Source organism: Micropterus salmoides, unplaced genomic scaffold (assembly GCF_014851395.1).
Source record: "Micropterus salmoides isolate LMB-PRFRI ecotype aquatic unplaced genomic scaffold, ASM1485139v1 Ms_hic_scaffold_4, whole genome shotgun sequence".
NCBI classification, from domain to species: Eukaryota; Metazoa; Chordata; class Actinopteri; order Centrarchiformes; family Centrarchidae; genus Micropterus; species Micropterus salmoides.
The window spans coordinates 24,201,093-24,215,496 of record NW_024043372.1 but is presented as its reverse complement, the minus strand read 5'-3'; the positions used below and the strand labels follow the sequence as shown (position 1 = coordinate 24,215,496).

Here is a 14,404-nt window from a genome sequence, read left to right as displayed (position 1 = left end):
TTGTTATTCTTTGTCAACAGAACTCATTAGAGAACAACATATGGGCAGCTGGAAGAAGTTTAGTGCTAACTGCCTCTGTTGAGTTATGTACAATTCAGGTATAAGCTACAGTCTTTTGATTTGTTCTTTTTCTTTGCTGTAGAACCTGAGCACGAGCTCTTCCTGGTCTATGGTAAAGGGCGCCCAGGGGTCATCAGGGGCATGGACATGAATGCCAAGGTGCCAGATGAGTACATGATCCCCATAGAGAACCTGATGAACCCCAGAGCTCTGGACTTTCATTCTGAGAGCGAGTTCATTTACTTTGCCGACGCCACCAGTTACATCATCGGGCGACAGAAGATTGATGGGACAGAGAGAGATACCATAGTGAAGGAAGGTGGTGTAATTCAATTCAATTAATTTCAATTAAGTTTTATTTATATAGCACCAATTTAGCTAATCCTTTAGTAATGACAGCTAATAAAAATTATGATGCAGGGTGATGAAAAAGTTTGTGTATTTGTTGAAATTTGATTTGATTTGTGGTTAAAAAATATCAAAGGGCAAGTTACACTTGCATGCAAACACACATTTAGTGTTTAGTTAGAGGTATTGATTTTGGGTTTTGGGCTGTAAAAGCAGGGCCAGAATTCAGGGTTTATGAGGGGTGATCAACAACCATAGGTTTAAATTATATCAGCTTAGAATCTTGTTAACACAAACATATTATTTATCCAGGTTATCCCATTGGGAACAAGAACTTTGTCCCAGTGGATTCCCTTTCACAAATTTAAGACATTTAAACATTTAAATGATAAAATTAACCTAAAAAACAGGCTTTTTTCAGTGTACTGTATCTGTAGGCAGCATACCAGCATAAAATCAAAGTTTAAATCTGAAAGTATAAAATATTTAAATCTATAATTATCACGCATCTATAAAATAATTTAAAAATATTTAAAAAGACTTTCCAGTCGATAATGTTTTCATGTGTGCTGTAGCAATAGGCTTCTCACCAACAGTATGTGTTTTTCTCAGGAATCCACACAGTTGAGGGCATAGCTGTGGACTGGATGGCCGATAACTTGTATTGGACAGATGACGGGCCTAAGAAAACCATCAGCGTGGCTCGGCTGGAAAAGGCTTCGCAGACACGCAAAACCCTTATTGAGGGAAAAATGACTCACCCCCGTGCCATTGTAGTGGATCCTCTGCATGGGTAAGGGCGGCGACGAGATGGGGGGAGTGATGGAGTTTGATATTTTTGTTCCAGAGAAAAGGGATAAAGATCCTTGAATAAGGTCCAGGTTCAGAGCTGCACCACCCAGGTGGAACTTAACACAGTAGTTAAAATCATGCCTTACTTTTAGAAGTTGTATGACGCATGTATGTCTGTGTTCGTGTTTTTGTGGTCAGACAAGATACGGTGAGAGACTATGATTGGTGGACATTTGTTCTGGTCAGTTGTCTGATGACTCAAGTGAAATAATTCAGCTGCCCTGTCCCTCGCCTCTCAGCAAACTAGTATCTCTGTCCACTCTCTTTCTGTCTCAGTTTCACTTATCTCTCGTGTCTGAGCTATCTGTTGATTTGATTACTCACCACTTGCAAGGAGCGCTGTTTTGTGTTTCACTGTCTCCTGTCTGTGTCTCTTCACAATTTCCAGTAGAGAGCCTTTTATCATTTTTCATCATCATTTTCCATCCTCGTTGTTGACCATTATCACCCTGAAATGTAACGTCCCTTCTGAATACACTTATCACACACTATTTATTAAAACAGATTAACATACAGGTCTTTCTCTCTTGGACTCATTCAAATAGCTCCTAATCTTGCCGTGTATGGATGTGTCTTACTGATATGACCTCCGGGGCTCTCTCCTGAGGAACATACGCTCATAAACACACACACACAGTCTCAGGATTACTAGCGACAGGGTGATGTGTGTCCACACACTTCCCAAGGAAAAGGCACTCGCCTCCACTAATGTCTGTAATCATTCAGGCTCAGAGAGAAGAGGGAGGAGGAGAAGGAGGAGGAGAAATTTGCAGAGAGGAAAGGAGAAGGAAATATGAAAGGTTAATGGTAATGTCAGTCATATTTCACCAAGGGGAACTGTGTCTAGTTTTTGTACAATGTTGTGGACAGCCAGTGCGCACAGGCTGAGCCTAGATCAGTGGAGAAGATTGACAGGTCCTAAACTACCTGTTTTGCCTGTGGGCAGATCAACTCATACACACTGCGGAGCCGCATCACTGGTTGTTCTGATGAGTGTGTTGCGCTTTAGGGCAGCTAAATAAAATATCATTGCCTCTGTTAATGCCAGGAGATTTGTCAAGATGCCCCAACAAATATTCTCCTCTTTCTGTCTTGCTATCACATTTCATTCAGTACTCGTTCCCTTGTTGCTTGCTCAGGTGGATGTACTGGACAGACTGGGAGGAGGACCCTAAGGAGAGCAAGCGAGGCAAAATTGAGAGGGCCTGGATGGACGGCTCCAACAGAAGCGTGTTCTTGACCAGCAAAACGGTGCTGTGGCCCAACGGCCTGAGTCTGGACATCCCACAAGGCATCCTCTACTATGTGGACGCCTACTACGACCGCATTGACATGGTCTACCTTAACAGCTCCGATCGCAAGGTCAGCACTCCTCAGGATTATTTTACTGCAGCCTAGAGAAAGAGTGGTTCACAGGAATCAAGGCAGGGGATTATTTTGAAAGGGTCTGACAAGCTGTGAGTAAGCTAATAAGGAATGAGTTTTAAAGCAAGGAAGAATGTGGGCGGTCCATCACATTTCAGTACATAGTCTGTGGGCTTATTGCGGCTAAATTAATGGTATTTTATTTTAATTTGCCTCTGTGTTAGTTATATTTTTTTCTTTGATGGTGTTGTTTTTGGAATTTAAAATTTATAATCTAGCTATTGGAATGTTATGGTTGAAAAAAAAAAATGAAATTTAAATATTTACTCATGCACCACTGAAAAGGGTATTTTAGAACCACATCGATTTATGATTTGCTTTTTTGTACCACTATTGCTTTAACACACTATAGGTCCAAATGGTGTTGACTGAGTGTAGCACTGGTATATGCTAGCCAGAGATTATTAGATTTGTAGCATAATTAACTGAAATGTTCACTGGTCACATCACAGTTAACTTCATTAGAATTAATGTTTTGAGCTGTAATTCTGGGAACAAAGTGCTAAAGTCTGTTTTTTATAACCCGTGTTGTTGCTTTTCTCACATTACCAGACGGTGTATGAAGGTCAGGAACTGAACCACGCCTTTGGTCTGTGCCACTATAAACACTTCTTGTTCTGGAACGAGTATCGTAGTGGCAGCATTTACAAGTTGGACACCACCACTGGCACTGCCACTCTCTTGCGCAACGAGAGGCCGCCCATCTTTGAAATCCGCATGTACGACGCTCAACAGCAGCAAGGTACTTGAAAACACATCACAAACAGATTGTTCTTCTATCCTGCTGTCCACCCAGCCATCCTAATCCAGAAATTAGGATTGTGGAAGGACAGCATATGAGGCATAATTTGTGTTTGTGCTAACCCTTATATATCTGCTCATTCATCGTCTGCAGGCTCTAATGCGTGTCGTGTGTACAATGGGGGCTGCAGCAGTCTGTGTCTGGCCATACCAGGAGGCAGGCAGTGTGCTTGTGCAGAAGACCAAATACTAGACCCAGTTGACAACACCAGCTGCAAAGGTGAGTTCAAACGAGACTGCTTTGTGTATGCTTGTGAGATTTTGCTCCATTGCACAGACAAGGTTTTATTTTCGGCATGTTGGACAAGATGAGTCAAGCTGTGTGACCATGTGTTTAGTTGGAACTGCTCAACAAACAAAGTTCAGCAAATGAAGACATACAAGGGGTGGCCACAGTAACAGAAGCACCTGCATAATGTAATGCAGTCCAATACAAACTCTCAATAAAGACTGCTTTTGCCTTTTATCCAGGCCAAATTGATCACTATAAGCTGTTTTTTCTTCTTTATTTCTCATGAAGATTACTGAGTGTCTCTTAGTGACATTTTTATACATGAATATAAAGTTATAAAAAAGGACAGCGTCACTATTTATTGAATCTTTTTTTGTTATTTATTTATGTATTTATTTTATTTATTCAAACACGCCCCCCCATGCTCCAAGCCCTGTCTGAATGGTCAGGGTGAAAGCATTGTACTTCACTCACATTAACATACCTGCTGCTATGAGAGATGTGGGGATAATAATTATGCACTGTAAAAGTCCCAAAACGCCAGCAGAATAGGAACAGGAGGGCAAAATAATTCACTGAGCCACGGCGATGTGAGTACAGTAGAGTAAGATATCACATGGTGCGCGAGTGCACACAGCAAGCACACGCGCGCACACACACACACACACACACACACACACAATGAACTTATGTTGCAGGCAGGGACGGTCGTTAGGCACTGCGGCAGTCCCAGAACCTTGTGCAAGTAAGTTAGACGAGAGCCTAATATGACTGCTTGCAGTAGTTAGGCTGCAACAGTTTTTCTTTTGCATTTTTGCCCATATGGTGTCATGTATGAAAAGACCCAAAATGAACACTGTAAGCTAACTACTTGATTACTATAAGCAAATTATTTAAACAGCATTTGTATAGTGGCTGATCACTGTGACCGTGATCACTGGAAGTGGTTTCCACTGTAAAATACAATCCAGTACAACAACACCACAAAATCAACAGCTCACTGTCAATGAAAATATATTATATACAAAGATATAAAGGTATTTATTGCAGCATTGTCTTAAGGAAGTTTTTCCTTGCCTCTGTTTTCTTTTTGAAAAGCGCTGTAAGATAACTGTTGTTGTGATTTGGCGCTATATAAATAAAATTGAATTGAATTGAATTGAATTGTGCTGTCCCCCCATGAATGTGTTAATTTATATGCAGTTGCTAGTCTTTTCTTCCTTTTTTAAAATAACTGTAATTTTTAATTGTAATTAACTGTATTTTGCTTTTTCATGTCCACCATGGCCTGTTTACAACACATTCCTTTTATTCCTCTTATGCTCCGCTTCTCCTTCCACAGCCAATCCGTCTTACGTACCCCCTCCTCAGTGCCAGGCGGGCGAGTTTGCTTGTAAGAACAACCGCTGCATCCAGGAGCGCTGGAAGTGTGACGGAGACAACGACTGTCTGGATAACAGTGACGAGGCTCCAGAGCTGTGCCGTGAGTTGCCGCGCACGCATGCTCATGCGCGCACACGCACAAATGCATGCACATACATCTCGTCCAACCTGGTTTCAAAACAGCTACCCGTCCTGTTGGTACTGAGTCAGATGACCTCTGGCAATCTGAATTTGATAGTCTGGTGAGGGCAGAATAAAATGAGAGAGGAGACTGTGATTCTAGTGAGCAAGTGTTTATACATGCTAATTTTGTGTATACATGAGATTGTGTGTGTGTGTGTGTGTGTGTGTGTGTGTTTGTGCAAGGAAGAATGTAGCAAAGTCTGTGTATCTGGAAAATCTGGATCTCTGTCTGCTTGTCTCTTTTTCTGTGGTTGTGGACTGCAGACATGTTCCCCTCCCAGACAAAATAAAAGCCTGTCTAAAAAAACCCCAACAACTATAATAAAAATATCTCTTGCACTCATTTGCGTCTCACATCTTCACCTCTCCATTCCCCCGTACGCCTCTCCCCACACGGCTTCTTATTTTTCTTTGTGTCCTTCTTGCCTTTCAATGGGTCGTTTCTTCCCTCCAGACCAGCACACTTGCCCCACAGACAGATTTAAGTGCAAGAACAACCGCTGCATCCCCCTGCGTTGGCTGTGTGATGGGGACAATGACTGCGGGAACGATGAGGATGAATCCAACACCACCTGCTCGGGTACACGAACAAACAAACGTACTCCCACACCAAAATCTGATGGGTGTTTTGTTTGTTTTTTTGACACCACCTCCACATTGTGTGTCTTTTAGCTCGTACTTGCCCACCTAATCAGTACTCATGTGCCAGTGGGCGCTGCATCCCTATTTCCTGGACATGTGACCTGGACGATGACTGCGGTGATCGGTCAGATGAACCCGCTTCCTGCGGTTGGTTAACTTACTCTCATAGTTTGTCCGTCTGGTTTGGAATGTCGCTGTAAGGAACAACATGTCTAAACATTACTTTTGTCCACAGCCTACCCCACATGTTTCCCACTCACCCAGTTTACCTGCAACAACGGGCGCTGCATCAACATAAACTGGCGCTGCGATAATGGTTAGTGTCCGTTCTTTTTTCTCTCCTCTTCTTCTCCTGTGTGCCTGTTTACAGTGGCAACTCCTCGCTTTCCTTTGTCACAGTTTGCTGTGCATGTTTTGCCACCAGCCCCATATTGGTTATACACTCTTTCTTTTGTCACCTTGTACGTTGTGTGTGTTTCTCCCCTGTCTTGCCCTGTTTTGTTGGTTTTGTTGCTCCGTGTTGTGCCGTTCGCCCACTCTGCTGTCTTCCATTGGTTCTGTCTTTCAGAAAAGGATTGTGGGGACGGCTCTGATGAGTTGAATTGTCCAAACCTGACCGGTTAGTGCATAGATCAACATGTACCACAACAGCCATGACGCTAGCCTAGTTGTAGGACTGGCCTAAAAGCTGGCTCAGAAACAGTTAGGGCTGCTTTTCTGCTAAATGAACATGGCCACAAGCTGAGGCCAATTTAATACTGCTGCCTAAATTAGATTTGATAAATTGTAAATGCGTTATTCAGTCAGCCAAATACATGGGAAACGCAAAGTGCAGTTGTTCTGTTAGCAATCAAATGAATGAATAATTTGATAAAGATTAAATAGAATGCCAGGTTGGATAATAAAAAATAGTTTAACCACAGAATAGATTTTGTTTCCCTGATGACTATAAAATGAACTGCAAATGAATTAGGTTTCCCTTTTATATTAGTATGTGTATAAAAGTGCTTCAGTGCTCTGCTGCCAAGCTCAATGTATCAGCGCTTGGTACATTCCCTCATGGTGCATGGTCTGATCTATGCAGTTTCTGTCATTATTTACTTTCTCATCTCTATTTCATTTGTATTCCATGGTTTTCACTGTCACTGTGCTAATTGTGAAAAAAAAGAAAATTGCTTTCTGCATATTTATATATATTTTTTCCCTTTGGGGCAGTGGGCGCCTCATAATGTGAGAGAGTGGGTGTTGTTTGACTGTGTTTGTTTTTTCAGATAATGACTGCGGGGATAACAGTGATGAGGCAGGCTGTAGTCATTCCTGCTCCAGTGCTCAGTTCAAGTGTAACAGCGGCCGCTGCATCCCAGATTACTGGACCTGTGATGGAGATAATGACTGTGGGGACTACAGCGACGAGACCCACGCAAATTGCACCAATCAGGGTCAGTCTTCTTAAGCCGATCAGTTGGCGTTTCCTACACCTACTGACAGTTAGGAAACTCTTCACTGCAGCTGATATTTATATGTAAGAAATAAAAATTTATAAGAAATCCTTAAAAATTAGACCACTATGCAACTACGCTTTCCAATTTGCCAAGGAACTTCATATCAAAAGTTAAATCAGTATTCAAGAGACATGTATTATCTACAAAAGCATCTTTCTGCAGCATCTTTCTGCAGTCATGCCTTCAGCCCACACTTGCCCATAAAGTGCTAGATAGGCTGGTTTTGTCTTGGCTTCCCATCCTTGTTCATATAACAGACCTGTAGGAGGATGCTTTACCCTGTAATTAAAACAACTGAAGTAACTTAAATCTATAAACACACTCCCAGGTATGGTTTAACTGTGCATCAGTCCGATAGCTCTTCTCAGTTGCAGTTATTTGTGGCGAGGTTACAGTCGACCTTGATGTGCAGAATCTGAACCTGAATAAAATTAGAAAAAAAAAGCAAGGACATGAAGAACATTGATGCAATGTAAAATAATAATTTAAAAAAAAGTTGCTGCAGCTGATGGCACTGTCTGCAGTTTGTACCATCCTTGAGCACATCTACTAATAATGCATGATAATGTATTCCTCCTCATCCCAGCCTGTTTCCAAATGTGCCATTGGGTTCGCTATGCACACCTGGATGTGAAAATGCCTAAAGCATCTGCAGATGATGCACTAAGTACTCGGTTCAAGAAAACATGGCCCCTAGTCACCAAGAAGAACTTTTAGTAACTAGTCAATATAAAGTATTTATGCAACCCAGCCGTGACAGGTGGTTGTTATTATCATGGGCGGATGGTTGCATCTTCGCAAGTACTGCATTTACAGTTTAGTCAGTAGATGTAATAGGTCGCTGGTCCCTATTAGTCACACTGGCACCAGTCTAATGGGTGCCACCAGAATAGCTCTCACTAGTTGTTTAGTGAGTGATATAAAAGCATGTATTCTTTTAAATAACAGCAGCACGTGATACAAATAAACACAGTTATAATTATCTAATAGTTATTACGCTTTGGTTAAGAGCAACCACAAAAACTGATAAAAATGATTCATTGGCAGCTGGTGTTTATGACTAAAACAATGACCCTCTACAAATGAATTCTTGAATCTGTTCACTCTCTCCTGTTGCTAGGATTTGTTGCCATCCAGATTTCCAACAGACAGCTCATTAGTTGTTGTTTTCACACTCTCTTGATGTTGCATATTGTCTCTGCTCAAGGCTGTGTGTCCTGATTTGATTAATGCCATACAAGGATTGAAGATGGTGTGATTTTAGAGTCTCATGATGTCTTTCTCTCCACAGCCACGCGTCCCCCCGGGGGTTGCCATACAGATGAGTTTCAGTGTCGAATGGACGGCCTGTGCATCCCCTTGCGTTGGCGCTGTGACGGGGACACCGACTGCATGGACCTGAGCGATGAGAAGAATTGTGAGGGCGTCACACACATGTGCGATCCAGCTGTCAAGTTTGGCTGCAGGGACTCTGGTGAGGTGGCCGTACTCTAAATTAAGAAGTATGTTAAGTGCATAATGTAATTCTTTCTAAAGTAGCCCCGCCTTTTGTCCATAGCACGCTGTATCAGCAAAGCCTGGGTGTGCGACGGAGACAGTGACTGTGAGGACAACTCAGATGAGGACAACTGTGAGGCGCTGGTGTGTAAGCTCTCTCACCATGTGTGTGCCAACGACTCCACCATCTGCCTGCCTGCAGAGAAACTTTGTGATGGCACTGATGACTGCCCAGATGGCTCTGATGAGAAACTCTGTGGTAAGAAACAACAGCACCCAGGCTGTGTTTCAGTGCAGGGAACGTCATAACAGCAAGCAAAACTCTTCATCTTAAATCATGGCTTCAATAGTTTAATAAAAGTTTTGTGTAGCTATCCCTTGTGTCAGTCCTCCTCCAATCTTCTCTGTTTTACAGACCTGTGTTCACTGGACAATGGCGACTGCAGCCATAACTGCACAGTGGCCCCTGGCGAGGGTGTGATCTGTTCCTGTCCACTGGGCATGGAGTTAGGGCCCGACAACAAGACCTGTCAAATCCAGAGCTTCTGTGCCAAACACCTTAAGTGCAGTCAGCGCTGCGAACAAGACAAGTTCAGTGTGAAATGTTCCTGTTACGAGGGCTGGGAACTGGAGCCTGACATGGAGAACTGCAAGAGCACGGGTGAGGGGCCATAACAGTAGGGGAAGACTGTGGGGGTGGAGGGTTAGTGAAAGTCAAAAGACAATGGTGACAAATTTAAAGCATTCGATCAATGCTATCTGTACAGTAAGGGAGGAAGCTAGAGAAGTGACTGGGTCCAAGAACTTCAGAAGCAAGTAGTGTGGTGTGGTTTTGGGATCAAGCAAAGGAGAGGCTGTCCATGCAGGAAACTGCGTGGTTGGAGAAGACGCACTGCGCCAAAATGTGATACTCTGTTGGACAATAGACAGAGCACTGGAGACAGAGAGGAGGAAGAGCTTAAATGCCATTCACACAAGTATACGACAGAGGAAAAGGGTTCACTGAGGAAACATAAAGACCTGGGCATTGGTTTCCTGCTGTCATAATTATTTAATGAAAAGAAAGAATCTGAAATATTAAATAATAAAGTGAAGAGCAGATATGCTTTTTGTCAAAGTCAGCTAGAGAGCAAGATGATGCTGCTCCATCACATTGAATCAGTTTTGAATCCACATATACAAATATACTGTAGTTCTCTTCCTGCAGCAACTAGCCAATGAGGAACATGAGTTTATGATTGTGTTCTTCACTGCCAGGTCTTAGAGCACTAGCCGTGCTGGTGGCTAGTCATTCATCCTGCTGCCTGTTAGGTACAGATAACTCCTGTCTTATTTACACTGTGTTTTAATTACCCAGGATTACAGCCACTTTCAACACAGCCCCTCTTTCAGTGGACAAGTCATACACTGCAGTGGAACAGTGGAATGTTTTCCACGCTGTGGAGCAGAGCTGCTCTGCAGTGTTAACAATCAATGGCGACCAAGCAGGGTTTTAAACTTTTTCCACCTGGTTGGTTCTTATTTTAAAGATGGCCAACAATCTTTCCTGTTCATTTCCACAGATCTTTTCAAACCCTTTATCATTTTCTCAAACCGCCATGAGATCCGCCGCATTGATCTGAATAAAGGAGAGTTCAGTGTGTTAGTACCAGGCCTAAGGAACACCATTGCCCTGGACTTCCATCTCAGCCAGAGTGCCCTCTATTGGACTGATGTGGTGGAGGACAAGATCTATCGTGGGAAACTGTCTGAGAATGGAGGTGAGCCTTTTTTTTTACATAATCAATATGCTTAAAAAGCATTTTTTGGATAATTTGCTATGTTTGTCTCATGTATGATTAAACCTACAGTACATACAGGTGATTTACATTTTCACATAAAATAATGGTCCTGGACTTACTGGATTTCTTCTGGAGCTTTCAGCCACACCACATGGTCTTCCTCTGTGGATGGAGATTACATTTACATCCGCGCACATCAGTGGATTTCCATTACATTACCATTTATAAATAAGGCAACCGGATAAAATGTCATGAGCAAGTTGCTGTATTGGGTTTTATTGGCTTAGAGAGACTTTTATGAGTCATAAAATTTTGCACACTGGGGAAATATATTGTAGTTCTGTTGAGGTAAACCGTTAGAACTAGTTGAAATTTCTGTGATGACAATTTAGTTTAAAATGTGTGTGACAGCAGTAAAACATGTGGAATTGCAGCATGTGAAGCTACACTGTTGGTGCTGTTAATGTGTGTTCTTGTGAGCAGAAAATTGATGTGGTTTCATAAAGGCCAGACCAGTCAATCATGACCAGTGTACGTGGCAAACAAGGCCCTATGGTCACTGCAGCAGTAATAACGAGCAATTCATGCACAAGTCGTGCTGCATTTACATGTATGTATTTGTTTGTACATGTGGTTGTTGTGTGCCACGTTTACTAGGCACAGGCAATAGGCTACATACAGTAAGTATGTGTTTTCAATGCTCCAGACAGGATAATGACTCATCTCAAATAATTAGACGTGTCCCCTCTGATTAGGGACCCAATAGGAAAATGAAAGGGATAGAAAGAAGCTGGAAAATGCGTCTCTTTAGCCCTGTGAAACACCACATATTTAGTTTTTTAGGGCCCACTCTGTAATTGCAGTATCACATCCCCTGCTGAGCCACTTCTGTCTCTATTTATGTTTTCAATGATTGTACTGACATCTCCCTAACATGGCATCTAAACATTTAATTAAAGGAATTACTGTTGGTGATACAATTTTAGCTCTGAATCCAAATGGCTTGATCACATTAACATAATTTGTCTGTGAAGATTCTCAGTCATCCAGATCATAGTTATCCAAGGATGGTTAAAAACAAGGACAACTGGGCAGTGGTTGAAGATACTTGAATCTTCAACGAAGGCTCTTCAAACACGTCCATTTGCCCTTGATTTTAACCTTCCTTGGATTAACATAATTTGTAACTACTGAAGCAAAGCGGATCAGTGCTTCGCTACAGTACAGTCTGAAATGTTGCCATCAGCAAGTCCCAGCCTCGAAGCCTTTATCGATACATATTGAAATACTGAGGGATTTTAACTTAAGCTTCCCGGTGGAATGTTTATTTTATTGAGTAAGATGAACTATGATTACATCAAATTCCTCTAGCAGAAATTGAACAAAGATGGGTGATACAAAAACATTTTACCCAACCTCCAGCTTTTCCACTATGTTAGATAGTCAGATAGATTTTAATAAACAAACCAAGGCAATAACATTCAGTTAAATTGGATAAAAACACAATGAATTTGAAATTTTATCCTCATTAGAAAATGGAAAAAGTAAGATGGCATATCTTTAGGTCAGGTAAGAAACACAAAGCAAAACAAGAAGTTGACCATTTTTAATGTTCTTTTTATCTGCCCTTGTAGCTTTAACCAGCTTTGATGTGGTAATCCAGTATGGGCTGGCTACCCCTGAGGGCTTGGCAGTGGATTGGATAGCAGGGAACATTTACTGGGTGGAAAGCAACCTGGATCAGATAGAGGTGGCCAAGTTGGACGGCACCATGAGGACCACGCTGCTGGCTGGGGAGGTGGAGCATCCTCGAGCTATTGCCCTGGATCCCAGGGATGGGTAACGTCAACACTGCTTACTTTACCTCCTGCTAATCAAACAAAACACATTTACAACAATTTACAATGGTATTTAAAAGGTAAATGATTTGGTTTATTAATACTATTGTACCATAATGTTTTAAGAATGCCCATGCTGTTGCATGTTGTTGCAGGATCCTCTTCTGGACAGACTGGGATGCCAGCATGCCCAGGATTGAGGCTGCATCCATGAGTGGAGAAGGCCGGAAGACCATCCATAAGGAAACTGGCAATGGGGGCTGGCCAAATGGACTCACTGTGGATTATCTAGAGCGCCGCATCCTCTGGATTGATGCCAGGTCAAAAAACAGGCTCAGATATGAGCACACTCACACAAACACCTTTACTTGCTGCGCATACAGTATTTTTCAGTCGTACCCAGACATTTATTGAAACATGTGCACCATACACAGGTCTGATGCCATTTATTCAGCCAAGTATGATGGTTCCGGACTGATAGAGGTTCTGAGGGGACACGAGTATCTGTCACATCCCTTCGCCGTCACTATGTATGGCGGAGAGGTTTACTGGACGGACTGGAGGACCAACACGCTGGCCAAGGCAAACAAGTGGACAGGAAGCAATGTCACTGTTGTGCAGAGAACAAACACACAACCCTTTGACCTTCAGGTCTACCATCCATCCAGACAGCCACAGGGTAAGAAACACACACAGGAACATACACATACTTTCAAACTGCAGTTTTTTAATTTGAGTTCAGAAAAGCATGACAATATAGCTACAGAAGCAACCTGTTCCGTTACAAATAGCGTATTCATTTTGAGAGCGACAACTCTTGTGAATGTAGAAATATACATGCTGATGTATGAAATATTTAGTTATTCATTCTGAGTTATTTTTCCCATACTCACTTCCCTGTAGCTCCTAACCCATGTGCAGCTAAAGATGGCAAGGAGCCCTGCTCTCATCTATGTCTTATCAACTACAATCAGACGTTCTCGTGTGCCTGTCCTCACCTCATGAAGCTGGGCCCTGACAAACGCACTTGCTACGGTAAGCACGAACACACGTACATAAATGCAGTTATTGTGGAGAACATACTTTTGATTCCCCTTTGAGCTAGCAGACAATTTTCCCCTCTGCTTGTCTTGGCAAAATTGTTGTTGAATGCCACTGTGTAATCCCTGTCCTTGCAGCATCGTTTATTTCCATCTGTGTATTTGTGTGTGCGTGAGAGAGCCGAGAGAGGGAACAAGAGAGAGGATTAAACAATCTGGACTTTTTTCACTTTGAGGTGCTATTTCTGCGACAGCTTTGGAGTGTCTGTCCGTGAAAAGTGAGAGCGGACCTGTTTATTCAATGTGTGTGTTTAGTATTCAGGGAAGCACTTTCTATTATCTTCGGGGGTAATGGAATGGAGAGCCCCATTCTGTCTGATGCAGGCATCAGCCACAACCCTCCGCGTCCACCACCTAGTCTGGCCTGGCCGATACCGCCTGACACTGTCATTACTCTCCCGCTCCCTCTGTTTTTTCCCCTCTCCTCCTGTCTGTCATTTAGGCTGCACACAGTTAAATGATGATAGCACTGTTGAGACCGGTGCTGTTGTAATGTATCTGCGCTGATTGAATTCACTCTTGCTGTCACAGTGAGCTGTTGAGTTAGCCAAGCCAGACACAATCATTAAGAGTCAAAGATGCAATTGGATTAACTGTTTGTTCAAGTGGCAGCAATAATGCCCAGATGCACCCATCCATGCTGCAACAGCCTATCCTGACAACTCTGGCATTAGTGTGCACTTGACTTTTGACTTGAAGCTGCATTTAACTCCTGATTACTTCCATTAAACGCTGACGCTTTGGGGAACTACTGAAGGAT

The 14,404-nt window shown here is 42.6% G+C and overlaps 1 protein-coding gene across 2 annotated transcripts in view; it reads left to right on the top strand.

Annotated features, from left to right (window-relative positions):
- Positions 1–14,404, top strand: part of LOC119886310 (low-density lipoprotein receptor-related protein 1-like) — a 99,255-nt gene that overhangs the window by 54,202 nt on the left and 30,649 nt on the right. For both annotated transcript variants that reach the window (XM_038696957.1, XM_038696956.1), the window contains exons 11-28: positions 143–379; positions 1,021–1,201; positions 2,400–2,622; positions 3,238–3,427; positions 3,581–3,706; positions 5,061–5,201; positions 5,739–5,864; positions 5,957–6,073; positions 6,162–6,242; positions 7,198–7,365; positions 8,720–8,902; positions 8,987–9,184; positions 9,341–9,586; positions 10,488–10,685; positions 12,341–12,545; positions 12,700–12,864; positions 12,979–13,223; positions 13,448–13,579. In XM_038696957.1, coding sequence (XP_038552885.1) covers positions 143–379; positions 1,021–1,201; positions 2,400–2,622; positions 3,238–3,427; positions 3,581–3,706; positions 5,061–5,201; positions 5,739–5,864; positions 5,957–6,073; positions 6,162–6,242; positions 7,198–7,365; positions 8,720–8,902; positions 8,987–9,184; positions 9,341–9,586; positions 10,488–10,685; positions 12,341–12,545; positions 12,700–12,864; positions 12,979–13,223; positions 13,448–13,579 — 3,162 coding nt within the window. The remainder of the gene's footprint in view (positions 1–142; positions 380–1,020; positions 1,202–2,399; positions 2,623–3,237; positions 3,428–3,580; positions 3,707–5,060; positions 5,202–5,738; positions 5,865–5,956; positions 6,074–6,161; positions 6,243–7,197; positions 7,366–8,719; positions 8,903–8,986; positions 9,185–9,340; positions 9,587–10,487; positions 10,686–12,340; positions 12,546–12,699; positions 12,865–12,978; positions 13,224–13,447; positions 13,580–14,404) is intronic.